Source organism: Plectropomus leopardus, chromosome 4, assembly GCF_026936395.1.
Source record: "Plectropomus leopardus strain MGB_pleo_1.0 chromosome 4, ASM2693639v1, whole genome shotgun sequence".
Lineage (NCBI taxonomy): Eukaryota > Metazoa > Chordata > Actinopteri > Perciformes > Serranidae > Plectropomus > Plectropomus leopardus.
Window position 1 is genome coordinate 5,745,243 of NC_142179.1, and position 14,531 is coordinate 5,759,773.

At 39.5% G+C, this 14,531-nt stretch overlaps 1 protein-coding gene across 3 annotated transcripts in view; it reads right to left on the reverse strand.

Annotated features, from left to right (window-relative positions):
- Positions 1-12,020, reverse strand: part of adamts3 (ADAM metallopeptidase with thrombospondin type 1 motif, 3) — a 180,808-nt gene extending 168,788 nt beyond the window's left edge. For all 3 annotated transcript variants that reach the window (XM_042488052.2, XM_088076380.1, XM_088076379.1), the window contains exons 1-3: positions 11,677-12,020; positions 11,312-11,333; positions 2,022-2,461 (exon numbers count right to left, since the gene is read on the reverse strand). In XM_042488052.2, coding sequence (XP_042343986.2) covers positions 2,022-2,461; positions 11,312-11,333; positions 11,677-11,736 — 522 coding nt within the window. In that variant the 5' untranslated portion in view covers positions 11,737-12,020. The remainder of the gene's footprint in view (positions 1-2,021; positions 2,462-11,311; positions 11,334-11,676) is intronic.
- Between the last annotated feature and the right edge of the window lie 2,511 nt (positions 12,021-14,531).

Consider the following 14,531-nt stretch of genomic DNA (forward strand, 5'->3'; position numbering starts at 1 on the left):
TTGAAAAGGGAAAGTGGAAGACCATCTTCACACTATTTACCCAGTTAGCACATTAACAACACAATTCATTGTTGATAGAACAAAGCACATTTACCGTGTGCCGGTGAACAACAAAAAAAAACCTAATAGGAAACGTTTCTGCTAAAGAGCTCAATGGCTAAAAAAAACAATCTTACCTGATATAATAAGTTCTGTCCGACCTCACTCCCTCTGCACTTTAGCCCTTTGTTTACATTCCTCTCTTCCATTTTGCTTCTCGTGTGCTTGGCTGAACTGACAATCAGAGTGATTTCATTCACCAACGGACTCTGCCGACACCCACGGCGATTCAACATGTAGAATCGACAGAAAAAAGCAGACGCGGGCCTGACAGTGCAGGACACAACGTAGCGACAAGAGTGACAGACACTCACCGACGGCCCAACAGCGACTTAAGGTCGACTGTCGGCCTGATACTTTTCCATATGTCAGTGTATCACATTAGGTAGGTGTTGTCAAGCCCCTAGTTTAGAGAAGCAGCAGGAGTGCCAACACTGAAGCTGAGCAATGTACTGCTGTGGAGGGGTCAACAGCAAAACATATTTAGCCATTTAAAAAAAGTTACATCTAAAAAAAACCTATACTAGCTTAAGTGTGCGCTATTTAGGGCCGATCACACTGAGACCTCTTCTCTCTTGCTGCTGTGCAACGCATTTTTCTGGCAGTTTTAAGCTAAAGGTTACAATTTTTTGAACTTTTCAGCTCAAGGCGCAAAGTCACACTGCTCGTCAATGTCACTTTTGGTCACACGCACACAGTGTGCGCATGCAGCCTGCTCGTGGTGCTCCTAGCTGTTTTTCCAGATACGCCTCCAAAGCATTTTTGGAGCGTGGCGTGATCGCCCCTTTTAAGGGTTTTTTCACAGCTTAACCTTTCTGACAGACAGCTCCCCCTCTATGATCTTGTCAAAGCCATCAGACTTCATCAACAAAAACAGTAACTTTGGCTCTCTGAACACAGAAGAAACTCAACTACTGCTGAATCGATTAATTATTGCGTGACTTTGGTGAATCTGAACTAACCCTTTGAAACACCAAAGTCCCAGACTAACAAACAAACTAACTGATGGAGGCAGCGGTAGACCAGCAGCCCCTGTGCTTCTCCCAGTGGAGTCTGGCTTGAGGGAGAATAAATAACAGCTTTTGTTACTCGTTGGAAAACGCTGTCTAATTGAAATTCACCAAAATAATGAGGATGTCGGGCATCTTTTTAACAATTTTACCACCAATTCCAGACCTTTTCTTCTGAGTCTGTTTTGAGGAAAAAACGCAAATTGTAGTTTACTAAATATTCTGTTATAGGGAAAAAACTATACTTGAAAATTATCTGGCTACAGATAGTGATGCAGTAGGATAATTGTTAGTATAATAATCTCATGGTTGGTTCTGCTTCCACAACAAAACTGCTGTTAATAATAAAATTATAAAATAAAACATTTAAAATATTGTTAACAGCCATCAGGAGTCATGAGTTACATCCTTTGTGATATAAAATCTGGCACATTTCTGCAGAGAACTTCATCGGAGGGTCTTTGGACCGACAGAGTCTCTTTGCTGAATGCAGAGATGTCTCGTTTGCCTACTCTCAGTGAATCTGGCCCAGGTCATTCCCCAATTACTGCTCAAGTGTTTTATGAGGGGTGATGGAGGATAGGACTGCAGACTTTTGTAAAGCACAAAGGGAACTCGTGTTTTATGTTGGGAAGAGGTTGAGGGAAAATCCGTTGGTTTTGTGGGTGCAATGGATGGCCACTCACCCGTGACAAACATCTGTACAAAAAGCTATTCTGCCTAAAAAACATCTCCAAGAACAATGTGCTGTAAAAATGCCGAGTGCTGACGTAAAAAAAGGCTACACTCAGGAGTTACGGATGTCTAAAATCCAGTAGTTTAGAGTTGATAAGGTCATGGCACTGTTGTAATGAAAAGACAGGGTTTGAGGGGGTGGAGGAGTGAGAAGCTTTATAGCTAAGGAGGACTTACCAGTCCGTCACAGTTGTTAATGGCAACCGAGGCCCCGGGTACGTCTGTGATGTCACCGATAAAGGTGCAGTCTGTCTTCAGCAGCTCCCGGTGCAGTATCCTCTCCGTCCCACTGGAGACTTCAGTCTGGTTGGCGCCCATATCGGCATCATCACCAGCACTGTAGCTGATATTCCCGAAGCCTTGAATCTCATCATGCCACTCCACCATCGCGCCCGGCGCCACCAGCCTGTTGTTGGGGCGTAGACGGAGGTGGAACTCCTTCCCGAAGGCAGAAATGTTGAAGAAAAGTTTCTGTTCAGCTTCACCAGAGGAAAACACCTCCCTCTTGACACGCTGCTTGTGGGTGGCAGAGAGCAGGTGTGACAGGTAGTGTCCATGGGAGTCGGTGCTGAAGGGAGTGACGAGGCCGTATTCCTTCAGACGGCTCCTCAGTTGGTCTGTAACACAAAACAGTAAGACTTTATAGACTCAGATGGAGCAGAAGAACACCAGGTGCAGTGAAAGTGAAACTTAGTCGTTTATTGCGCTGTGTCTAAAAGCTTTCATTGATCGCTTTTGTTGCAACTGCACCTCTCATCTATTGATCTGATCTGATCAGCTCTATTATCCTTTAAAACAACTCAAACTCCAAAAAAATGTCCAAATTTAGAGAGGGGACACAGAATGATAAAAAAGGACACATGCAAACACACACACGCACTTGCACATGCGCACACACACACACAATAAACACAAACAAACAAACAAACAAACAAACAAAAAAAGTTTGGTCTACGAATTGAAGTTAACACGTGGTGAGTAACTGATATACAAAGGTCATTTTGCAGATGAAGTATTCCTTTTGTTTTTCAGATGAACAATCCAAAGCAAATACTCAATTTACAAAAAGAAAGTAGTAGAAAACAAAGAGAAGTAGCAATTTCAGAAGCTGCGTATGCAGACTTTTATTCATTTTCACCCAAGACGTATGACTCAAGACTAATGATATCAAATATTTATGTTAATTTAATGAACGAAGAAATCGCTTGCACAGCTGTGCCTCTCTCGTGGGTGACAGCCGGTGCAGGATAACACGCATGAATCAGGGAAATTAAAATTCCAGCACCCACCAGGATATTCCGATTGACACGTTTTCTATTAACAGCTTACATTAAAAACAAAAGAAGAAGCGAATATGCGTTTCACATATGGCTTCATCAGATTAACGCAGTTCGCTCCTTTTGTTTTTAATGTGAGCTATGAATGAAATATCTATCAATCTGAGCATCCTGGTGCGCACTCAAACATTAATTTCCTTGATTTATATTTATCGTAATTAGTACATTGCTATCAACTAATTTACTAATCAAGAAGTCATTTCAGAACAGCATCTAACATCAGGTCTTTCCCTCTTCTCCACATTATTATCATTATCAATGTTACTACCACAATCAGCATATAAGAACAAATAAATAAAAAAAGACACTGTCCTGGTGTGGGCATATTGCTAAAGGACCAGGTTTTAAATAAAAACCAGGAAGTCCTGTTTCAAAACTTCAAGATCCAAAGACATTATTACATAAGAGTTCATTTTCCTTTTAAATTTTACAAAGCTTGAGAGCTGACATAGCAGCAAGAGTTTGCTCTTCTGTCTTGATAATTGGAAAATATAAACCATAGAAGAAGCGCACACACCCAACAAAGTATTCGACCTGGAGTTTAAGCTTGCATATATTTGATTGATGTTTCTAAGGACAGCTTTGTCATGCTGAAGCATTAGTCTGACATGAGTCAAGAAGCTGTGATTTTCTTTTGCTATACATGGCATTCCTCTTCACCACAGATGGGCAGATTTTCATCCAGTCTGGTGCCAATGTCTCTGTTAAGCTACGATGCTTTTAGATCTGAAAATGCAACAACAGACTGTAGCTTTCAGTAAGCGTAGAGACGGAAACCGTCCTTCCAAGGGTTCTTGATAAGCTGTTGCTGCCTTGAACATGTCCAAAGGAAATACCTCACACACACAAATATCAGTATTTAATATCATCTTGGCATCATGCTCCATTCACCCCGAGGCTCTTGTTCCTTGGCTAATTTGTGGTCAAATCAATCGTACAAGGAAATCTGTGGGCCTTGAAAACATTCAGTTTAAAAGGAAATTTCCACCCTTGGTTTGTGTGCGATGGCAGACACATTCAAAAATCTTTGGTTGGAAAAAAATGTAACATGAATATCAAAACCTTGTAATTATCTTGTAGGTTTTGACCAGAAGACATTCAAACAGGTGTCAGTGGTGGAACTCAAATTACAAGTCTGAGGAAATGCCATACTTTACAAATCATAGTGTGCACGCTCTGGACACGTGATGTAAAAAACGTGCGTATGATGAGCTTTTGAGAAAAAGAAAAAGATATAAAACAGTCAATTGGATGATAACACTGATAGAAAATGCACACTGGAGGGAGTTTCATCATATTGGCTTTAACGCAGACAGGAAACACAGAGCGCCTTCGTCACGTCTCCCCAGAGCAAAGCAAGCTGAAGGCACGTGTCTGCTTTTTAACAGGCAAGAACATCAAAGGCCTTTTTTAAAGGGCAAATACCTCAAAGTTACATCACAGTAACTGTACTCGCTCATCAAAAAGGGATGACACAGAGTCAGCTGTTTGAAAGTGATACATGAGAAGCCCATGCTACCTGTGCAGGACTGATGTAAATTTCGATGGAGTATTACATATTTCCCCACAGTATGCTTTTTGCAGTAAAGCTGGTGCGGCAAATCTTTAAGGGATGAAAAAGTTATAGAGCCTGGGGTCAAAAAGGAGCCAAGAATTAGCTCTGTTCATTAGTGAGTGCTTGATCCTCTGAGGCCCAGGTCTAATCCCAAGGGCCATTTCTCCCACTTAGAAGGAGAAAAAGAGCAGATTTCTGTATGTTCTGCATTTTATTCAAATCTACAACACAGGTGCATTTTGATTTTTTCTTAAAGCTGCTTAAACAATATATTCAAGTCAAACCACAGATTAGTAAATCATGTTTAGTTGTCATCTATTTATGTTACAATCCTTAAGGTTTGTATGGCTCAAACAATAGTAAATGGATGCATTTACATTTAGTGATTATGTCACTGTAAAGTACTTTGCATTGGTAATGACGGAGTCCACCATTCACATTGCTGTGAGCAGCATAAAACCAGATTGTGGCACTGATTTAATTGTGAGTGAGTTAAATGTGAGCTTGTTTGTTTGCTCTTTGAATCGAATCTGTTGTATTTCTGCAGGACTGTTTTCCATAACATCATAATACCCTTGCTGTTGCCATGGTAACCACAGGTGTCATCAAAGGGTTGGGGATTTTATGTCAACATTGACATGTGGCTGGGGTTCCTCCAGGGAAAGGCTGAACATCAACAATTTAGTTCCTGTATTCTGGTGAAGCCAATTTGTGCCTCTCCTGCATCTATTTCAGGTGCAAATGTCTTTTAAATTAGTCAAAATAAAAGTCCTCTGACTGCTACTGTCACATTTTTATAAGAGGGAAAAATTCATGTATTATTATTGTTATTTTATGTAAATATTGTGGAGGAAATGGATCAAACATATTTCAAATACAATATTTCGTGGGCACACAGAAAGGAATATTTGCAATTTAAAATAAAAGGCCTAAATGGTCTTTTTTTAATTATTCAGCATTTTATATTACAAAAACAAACATCAGGATGGACGCAGTAAAGTTAACCCTGCAGTTAGAAGTTCTTCAAAATTTAAGAACTTTTGTACATTTTGGAAGAGATAAAGTGTAAATATAATAACTATGAAAAATATGAAACTTGAAAAAAAGAAATGGCAATGAACGAGGTTTGTTAGAATAAAACAACATAATAGTCTAATTTATCTGATACTTCCAAAAAGTCCGGCTATAACTATACATATTTCAACCACTTGGTCCAGAGTTAAATGAAAATATTTTTCTGAAGATGAAGAAAGAGTAAAAAAAAAAATGTTTCCATAACGTCAATATAATTTACTATATCTATCCACTCCTGTATTCTAGGAGCTCAGGAAGTAACTATCACCTTGTGGCAGCTTTTTCTGCAAGTAAATATAAAAAAACAAACATATTTTCATCAGGATGCTCTGCCTGAAAATGTGAAAAATTACAAGGGCAGATCAGTATTAAGGATGTTTTTTAGTACTTTGTGAAACTCTGCCCAGAGAGGCCTAATCACTGGACTCTTTCAGAATACATGCCCATGATTGGCTTCACAAAACTGAAACTATCTCCAACATTTGGTGTGACCTCCAACAAAATCTGCTTTCTGTTTCTGTGTGATTTAAAAAAATCAAAAATTTTTTTAAAAGAATTCAATATTTCCACCCAAATTCACACCACACATGTGAGTTTATGTTTGGCTTTTGAGATGCTGGGCAGCCACACATCTCTATATTTGTCAGAGGAGACACCTCAACCATACACAATCATATTTATCTCCATCACAGTCATCAGTCCTGTATGTTTATTTGTAGATACGAATTCTGTAAAATTTGGCCATAGAACATAAGATTAGTTGTTGGTGTAGACGGCGCCACCATGTGGTCGTTTACAAAGCCCATTAGCTCATGACGCCTGAACATAGATCCTTTGGTATAAGGATGAGGGCACCGCTTATCTGAAAAAGATTCTGTGCCAATTTCTAATCTCTACCTAAAATCACATGAACTTGACCTTATAAAAGTGTCATGATGAATAAATGTTTGGGGTTTTTTATATACACTTGCAGAAAAGCCCCTCATCAGACGCTGGTTACTACCTGAACCAGCCACAATACAAGAGTGGATAGATACAGTAAATGATAACTACGTTATGGAAAAAAGTTTTTTTTTCTTCATAAAAATGTGTTCACAAGTTGGTGAAATGCAAGAGACCTGTATGGCCAGATTTTGTAGAGATATCAGATAAATTAATGTTTTATGTTGTTTTTTTTTCTTTGTCTTTGTTCATTAAATTCTAAACCAAGTGGGTAAAATGCATAAAGCTGTCCGGCCAAATTCAGCGTATTCACCTGTACTGCACACGTAATCTCTGGTAATCGCCCTTGTTTGCCTGCTGTTATCTGAGCATGGTGAAGCTGTCAGTGGGGGGGCAAGGCTGTGGCTAATTTTGTACATTAAACAGGAGTTTGCAAGGTAGGCAAAATTATCAAAGCTCAACAGGTCGTACTTTGTAGCTAAACAACAGTGATGGTACCTTTGTATAGTGCATGGGACCAAGTGGTAATACAATGTAAAAAGTGTGTGAAAATCATAGAGTACATGATTGCAGAGTCCATGTGCAGACAAAGAGCCAAAGTACAAGTGGCATCCCTTGCTCCAAGTGCAGCCCTTTGAGGTCTATTTTCTGCCTCAGGTAGAGGAGCGATTGTCCTCTCTGCCTCTGCTCTGATGGATTTCTCCATCAACATGATTGTTGAACATCAGTCCAAACAGAGCAGCTCTCCAAAGATGCTGCTCTTCTTTGAATTCAAGGATCTGAGACTAGAACCTCACATTTACTCTAGAGATCCTAAATTACCTTCTTCATGTATGATGACGAGATATGGACGGGTGACTATCTGGTTAGACTGTGTGGAGGAACTATGTTTCCATACAGAGAATGAAAAGTAACTGAATAGTATGAGTACAAAAAATGGTTCATTCATCTACGTCAAGGAGCGTTGAAACTGTTGTGGGGGCTTTCACAATCTGTCCATCTGTGTGTACATCTTCAGAGACATGACACACCATGCTGACCTCAAAGAGCCATCACTGACCAAAACTGACGGATGTATCTCCGTAACCTGAAAACTTATCAACCTAAAATACACCGCAGAGACGTTTAGGCCAACGGGAGACAAAACCAACAACCCAACCACTGTCATGTCACCCTGAATATGACTACACAGGCTAAATATATGCTTCAACTGTCAGTGCGCGTCAAAGAAACTACGTGTACGATGTTGCATTTGATTGTCAGCACCAAAAGAAATGGAAGCAGCTGTGTGAAGTGTTGAAAACCTCGGGCTGCCCCTTTAAAGTTGGAGATTTGAATCATCAGTTGGAGATCCCTCAGTCGACTGAGACTGCTCCGAGTTTTTTTTTTTGTTTGTTTGTTTGCTTTTTTTTCTTGTCATTGTGCTGTGCCGTGTGCTTCTGGGGATGTTTTATTCTCCATATTTCGCCGCGAAGTGAGCGTTCTTTACTTTCACGCTACTCTTTGACACAGAGCTGCAAGTTGCAGGCAATGAGGACACAGAGGAGATACCTGGCACAGAAGGAGAGAGAGACTGCTCTTCTGCTTGAAGTGGTGAGATTACAGCTCGCTGCAAGTTAATACGCTGCAATCTCTGGCTTTAGTTTGATATCTAATGTCGGTAAAAAATGTATTTACAATCTGTCATTAGCACCGATAGCTTGTTTATTATAAGACATGGATGCTGCTGTCACACTGAACATCCCGCTAAACCCTGTACAAACTTTAAAACTTTATATGGAAAACAAAACTAATTGTCAAATATTCGTATTCAATTGCCAAATCCCATTTGGCTGGCATGATTCTGAGTCGGGTACAGCCCTAGAAAAACCCTGTTTAAACCTTTAAAACTTTACACCTCCACACACATGACTATTCGCTGCAAAGTGGGCGTGACTTTTGTTTCTGAAAGTTGCAAAAATTGTCAGAAAGATGTGAGGTAAGCTGGACATAAGACGCGGTTATATGTGATCATCCATCGAGCACTTCAGTTGACGCATACTGACGCCTTTAGAGCCCTGACACACCCAGCTGCCTTCAAAGAATTAGCCTTGACTAATGCTTTATTCACACATTCAGCGACTAAGCAAAAGGCTCTTTTTATTTATTTTGCTAGCTTTCTGTGTATTGCGGTGTATGCAAGATGCAATGGAGCAGCCAACTGTGATGTTACACTGGGGCTCAAACATTGATCAAAAGCATTTTTTTCAGTTGAGGTGCTTTGTGGCAAGTTGCAAACACACACAAATCAATGACAACTTGACTACGTCAATGTGGCTTGAGCAACATGCCAGCGGTGACTTGGCAATCGTCTATGCTGTTTCTTTGTAACCGGTAGTGTGAACACAGCATATGACTGAGTGATGCATCACCACAACTTGAAAGCTTGTAAACTTAAATAAACCACAAAGGCTTACGCCAATGACCAACTGAGCGCTGGGATGGCTGAAGATGCCGTGCTGACACAAGAGGAGAAATCTAGTCTGTGTTTTTAGACCTAAAAAAAAAAAAAAAACATACTTCCACATCCATACATAACTGGCCGTTTGCTACATAAAATGATTGCTGGATTTGATGCATATTCCACAGCAGAAGTTAACTTTAGACAATAGTTTAGACAAAAATGTACAATCTAAAGAGTAAACTTACCAAAAATGTTTTCATAAACTTATCCAGCTTCTTATTTTTTTCTTGCTCTTTTTAGATTTCAAACTGTCTTAATAATCTCACTGTAAATTGTTTTTTTCAGCCTGATGAATGCAGCCTGTTCATGATGTGTGATCATTAATATAACCAATCAACGGCTTCCTCTCGTTCCCGTCCATCTGTGGGAAGGTTTTGTTTACAAATATAAGTAAAAAGAAGAGCTTCAAGACCTGCATCCACAACACAAAATAACAATAAATTTGGCGGTCGGTGCGTTTACATACACGGTTAAGCTGAGCTACGGTTATAGCTCAAGTAGGTCATTTAATTGGACTACTGCCCTCATCCCTTGTCTACAAGCACGAGGAAGAATCAATTTATTGACAAAAGTATGTCCGACTCTGCCATGGCAGGTGGCGGTACACGCTGCAGTTAGTTGCTGTTCTTCCAGTTGACCTTTTTGGTCACATACCAAACAAGTTAGCAAGTGGCAAACGGGCTGCATATCAACCGGTGAAAACATCGACAACTTTTCAGCACTGTGCATTTGTACATGCTCTACTACTTTTTGTTGATACCTTAGTCTTGTTTCATTTTCTTCTGTTCTTATTTGTTTGATTTTCGTGCTTTCTTCTATGAATTTATGCTGCTCGACTTCCAGCTCAAAGCACGTGCGGGAGCTATGGAGCAAGCGCAGAAGGACTTAACCATGCCGGCTTAAGTCCAACCTTGAGAAATTCAACTTAGTCCAATTTCATCCTGACTAACATGTTAACGTATTTTAAAAGTCCAGTTTAAGACTAACGCAATAACTAAACGTTTTCTTACATCATGTAATCGTACTGAGTGTCGGTAGTTGCTATAGGAGACCCAAAAGGATTTTAAAAGTCTAAATTTGAACACAGCTGTCGACATGTCATCAGAACAGCAGATCTGCACTGTGACTGATAAAAAGAGGGAAAGCTTTGACATGAAGATGCTTCCATAAACACCTGCAATTAAGGTGACAGATTGAAGTATTACACAGTAACTGATGGTACACAGCAACTTAAATGAAGATCTGGAAGCTTTTGGAGAACTACTTAACCATATGTGTAAATGCTGATACCAAAATATGCTTATAAAATGTTAAAATCTTATTCATGAACTCATTCAGATTAGTAAGGGGAGAGGCAGACTATCTGTTCATTACGTAAATTTTGTTCCGCATCCAGAAAAAAAAACTTACAACAAGTCCTCATAAACCACTTGGGAACAAAATCTATTCCTACAAGCGGTTCCTGCATGAGGCCTGTTGACTTTAACTTGTAAAAAGAAGGAAAGACGGAGGTGGAAAATTTAAGAGAAACCGCACTAAATGGGTGAAATAACTGCTTTACAAGGCTGATAATGGGCCACAAAGAAGAGCCAACGGTGGCAGAGCACAAGCTCCACCGCTGTCCAACTGGCAGCTGTCATCTTGCTGTGTGAAGGCCCTTGAGGTGCTCACAAGATAACGGCGGGTGTAAAAGGATCCTACGTGGACGCTGTTGCAGCTCACTTGTTTCTTAACCTCAGAATGGATAACAGATGTGCGGGATTTAGAAGTGGAATTTTCTTTCCTGTATAACAAAGCCCTTGAAGCAGTTTGCTCATGCAATATAAGTGTGTGTGTGGAGGAGAGAGTGTGCGTGTGTGTGTGTGTAGGGGGACTGGTAGCAGAGGGTATAAGAGGAGGGGAGGGGAAGGGGGTGTATTACAGAGCTCCTCACACACAAACTCCCCTCCCACTTTGATCTCACTGCACCAGGGTCGCTCTCTTGAGTTTCTCTTCTACTTTCTCACAACTTACATGTAATTATGAACAAGATGAGGAGAAAATAAACAGGACTTACCCTCTTTATCTACTTCACCAGCCTGTAAGAGAGGAGAGAAAAAAGCTTGTTAAAGGCCAGGAAGAAATCTGACAGTGTGAGATGTCCAGCAGCAAGTTTACTGAAAGCTGCTAATAAAAAGTTAACAAAAATGCCTCTATTTTACGCGTCTTATGTAACAGGCTAAACACATGCGTGTGCAGTGTCAACATGCATTTCACAGAGCGAGCAGTGTGCGCAGTCGAACAGGCAAAAAGTCTGGAGACACTTTTAAAAAACCTGTCGCGGAGTCAGTCTGGCACCGCTGCTTTTATTTCACAGAAAGTCAAACTTTGCGCACACTTGAGAGTAAAATGAGGAGACTGAGAAGCGGTGCGGACACTTACCTTGTCAGCTGAAGTCAATACAAATCCTACAAGAAGTAACGCTAGTGATAGGACAGCCATCACGAGTCTTTAAGTGATAAAGAAAAAAAAACTTTATCCAAACGTCAAATTAAAATAAAAATCGGGAACAACTTTTTGCGCAAGCGGCTCATTCAAAAGTTATCAAAGTGGATGTGCAGCCTCTGTTTTAGCTCAAAAACACATTCAAGTTTCATTAAAACGGGAGTGAGGCGAGTTGCGACACTTTGTCAGTCGGTGCTTGTTTTCTGTTTGACTGAAAGTTTCTCGAAAGTTTTTTTTTGGGTGGAAGTTAGTAGGACATCCCCTCTGCCGCTGGCCGGACAGAGCTGCAGTGTGAAGCTCTTGCAACCTGGCACTTGGCTCCCCTGGCTAATAAACGGCGAAAGACCAGCCCTGCGTGACGTCACTCCGCCCTGTCCTCGAGCCCGAAACACATGGAGGGACTGAGGAGGAGGAGGAGGAGGAGGAGGAGGAACCCCCTCGCCCCAAAGCTCTAAATATATGGTAACATTATTCTAAGATGGCATGTACTGTATAAGCAGTGGCGGAAAGTAAACTAACTACTGCACTGAAGTAAAAATTTTGATGTACTCATACTTTACACACTGCTACTTTCTACCACTACATCACACTTCGGAGAAAAAATGTGTACTTTTTCCTTCACTTGACTTGAATTCTTTAGTTATCCTTCTATGCATGTTCAGACTAATAAAACAAACTTTAATAAAATTCACAAGCAACCCACACCATTACCTGCTGCAACTCTGAAGTGATGACCACATTAATGCATCAGTAACTGTGATCCAACAATATAATGTATATTATTCTGAGATGAGCCACTCTGCAGACTTTTACCTCTGTTTCTTGAAGTTTATTTTAGGGCTAATACTTTTATGTTAAGTAGGAATCCTACTTGTAACACTACATTATGGTATTACTATTATGACTATTATTAAGTAAAGATTGGAGCAATCCTACACCCCTATTTATGAGCAAACCCATTTAATGGTTTATAAAACTCTACAATGCTAAAGTTAAGTCTGTTTTTAAAATATTATATCACTCATCAATACTTAATGTCGTCCTGCGAAGCATCTATAACTTACACTGAACAAACTAAATATTGCTAATTACATTACAGCTTGAAAGCATTTACTGACTGTACAAGTGGATATGAAATAAATGAAATCATATCATTACAGACATGTCATTATACATGATTACAGCTGTCATGTTTTCAATCATTCATGATCCATCTCTGTTATGGATGCTTGATAAACACACTGAAACCTCAGAGTGTCCTTAAATCACTGACTACGTGCTTGCAGTGTGTTATAAAACATCTATTAGTTGTTCTTGTAGTTGTAAATGCTGAATAAGAATGTAAATAAACTACACATATTCTGAACGTACAGTATGTGCTCTGTACAAAATACATTACAATATACTACACAACTACAGTATAAGTCTACATAGATACTTTAATAGAATAAAAACAACCCAGTATACAACAATAAACAAATCACATGTGACGTTATATTTGAAATATCTGATTTTAAATATGAAAGTTTTTGCATTTGATACCATGATGAAAAATAGAAGTCACCCTTCCTGACATTACTTAAGAGAAGTAGAGCAAAGAGAAGTGTTTGAAACTCAATTTTAATCTAAAAGCTAAATAAAGTCTTTAATTAATTGCAAAAATCAAACTTAGTTTGAACCTTTCTAAAATTTGGGGGGAAGTTGTTAAGCTTTAATATCAGTCTACCTGTGACACTTATTATTGACTTAGTTTTGAGATCAGCTGCGAGCAGGTCAGCCAAATAGTGAGTTTTATTTCTTAGATTAATTAATTTCTCTGATTTTTTAAGGGAAAGAGGAGCTGAAAGAATTCAATACTTCACCAGTAAAATGCAAAAAAAAACGTTAATTAAATAAAGTAAGAAAGACTGAAAAAATCATAAAAAAGAAACATTTTGTGAAACATGTGTGACATATTTTTTCTAATAATCCTGTGACTCCTGTGTGAGAACATACCGCTGCCCTGGTTCATGTGAATACTGATGGTAATAATAATTATTCTGCCTACCCTTCCTCATCTGAACACATGGTGGGACAGGAGAACAAGGAGAGGCACTCAACTTCCAAACTAGTACAAGAGGCAGACGAGCAAATACTGATGATAATAACGCAAAACATAGACACTATGAAATATAAGGGAATTTCTATTCGGATCAAAGTTATATGATGATAATAACTAAAACTGCTTTTGATGTTGGACAAAATGTCTGTATTTTTTTTGGCAGAAGGTGCTTTCCTTTCATAATTGGTGTTTTTATTTTGTTGTTGGTGGTGTTTTTTTTTTGTTTTTTTTTACAGTTTCACTTCAGCTACATTTCTCATGCATCTTTAAACATAATGAACTGAAGTGAATTTATTTCACATGTATGTGAGAACAGCAGAGGTCCTCTCTCAGCTGACTGAAAAGCTCCAGAGGGCGAGAGCAGCATGTAAAATCAGGTTAGGAGGGGGCGTAGCAATCATGTGAAATAATATGAACTTTAGTCTGCCTCATTATTGACTGCACATCATCTGCCTCTCCCTCTCACTCTTCTCCCATGTCAGGACACTCTCAGGTAGAAATGCCATGGCTTAATAAGAACAGACAATGGGAGTGTTTGAATATTAATACAGAAATTTAGGAACACCTTCAGCTGGAGCAGCAGAGAGATTGGGGAGAAAACGTTAGCATCTCCGCCGGATGTCGACTTAACAAGTCAGCATATGGCTCAAGCCAACACTTTGTGAATAGCAATGCCATCTATAAATACTGA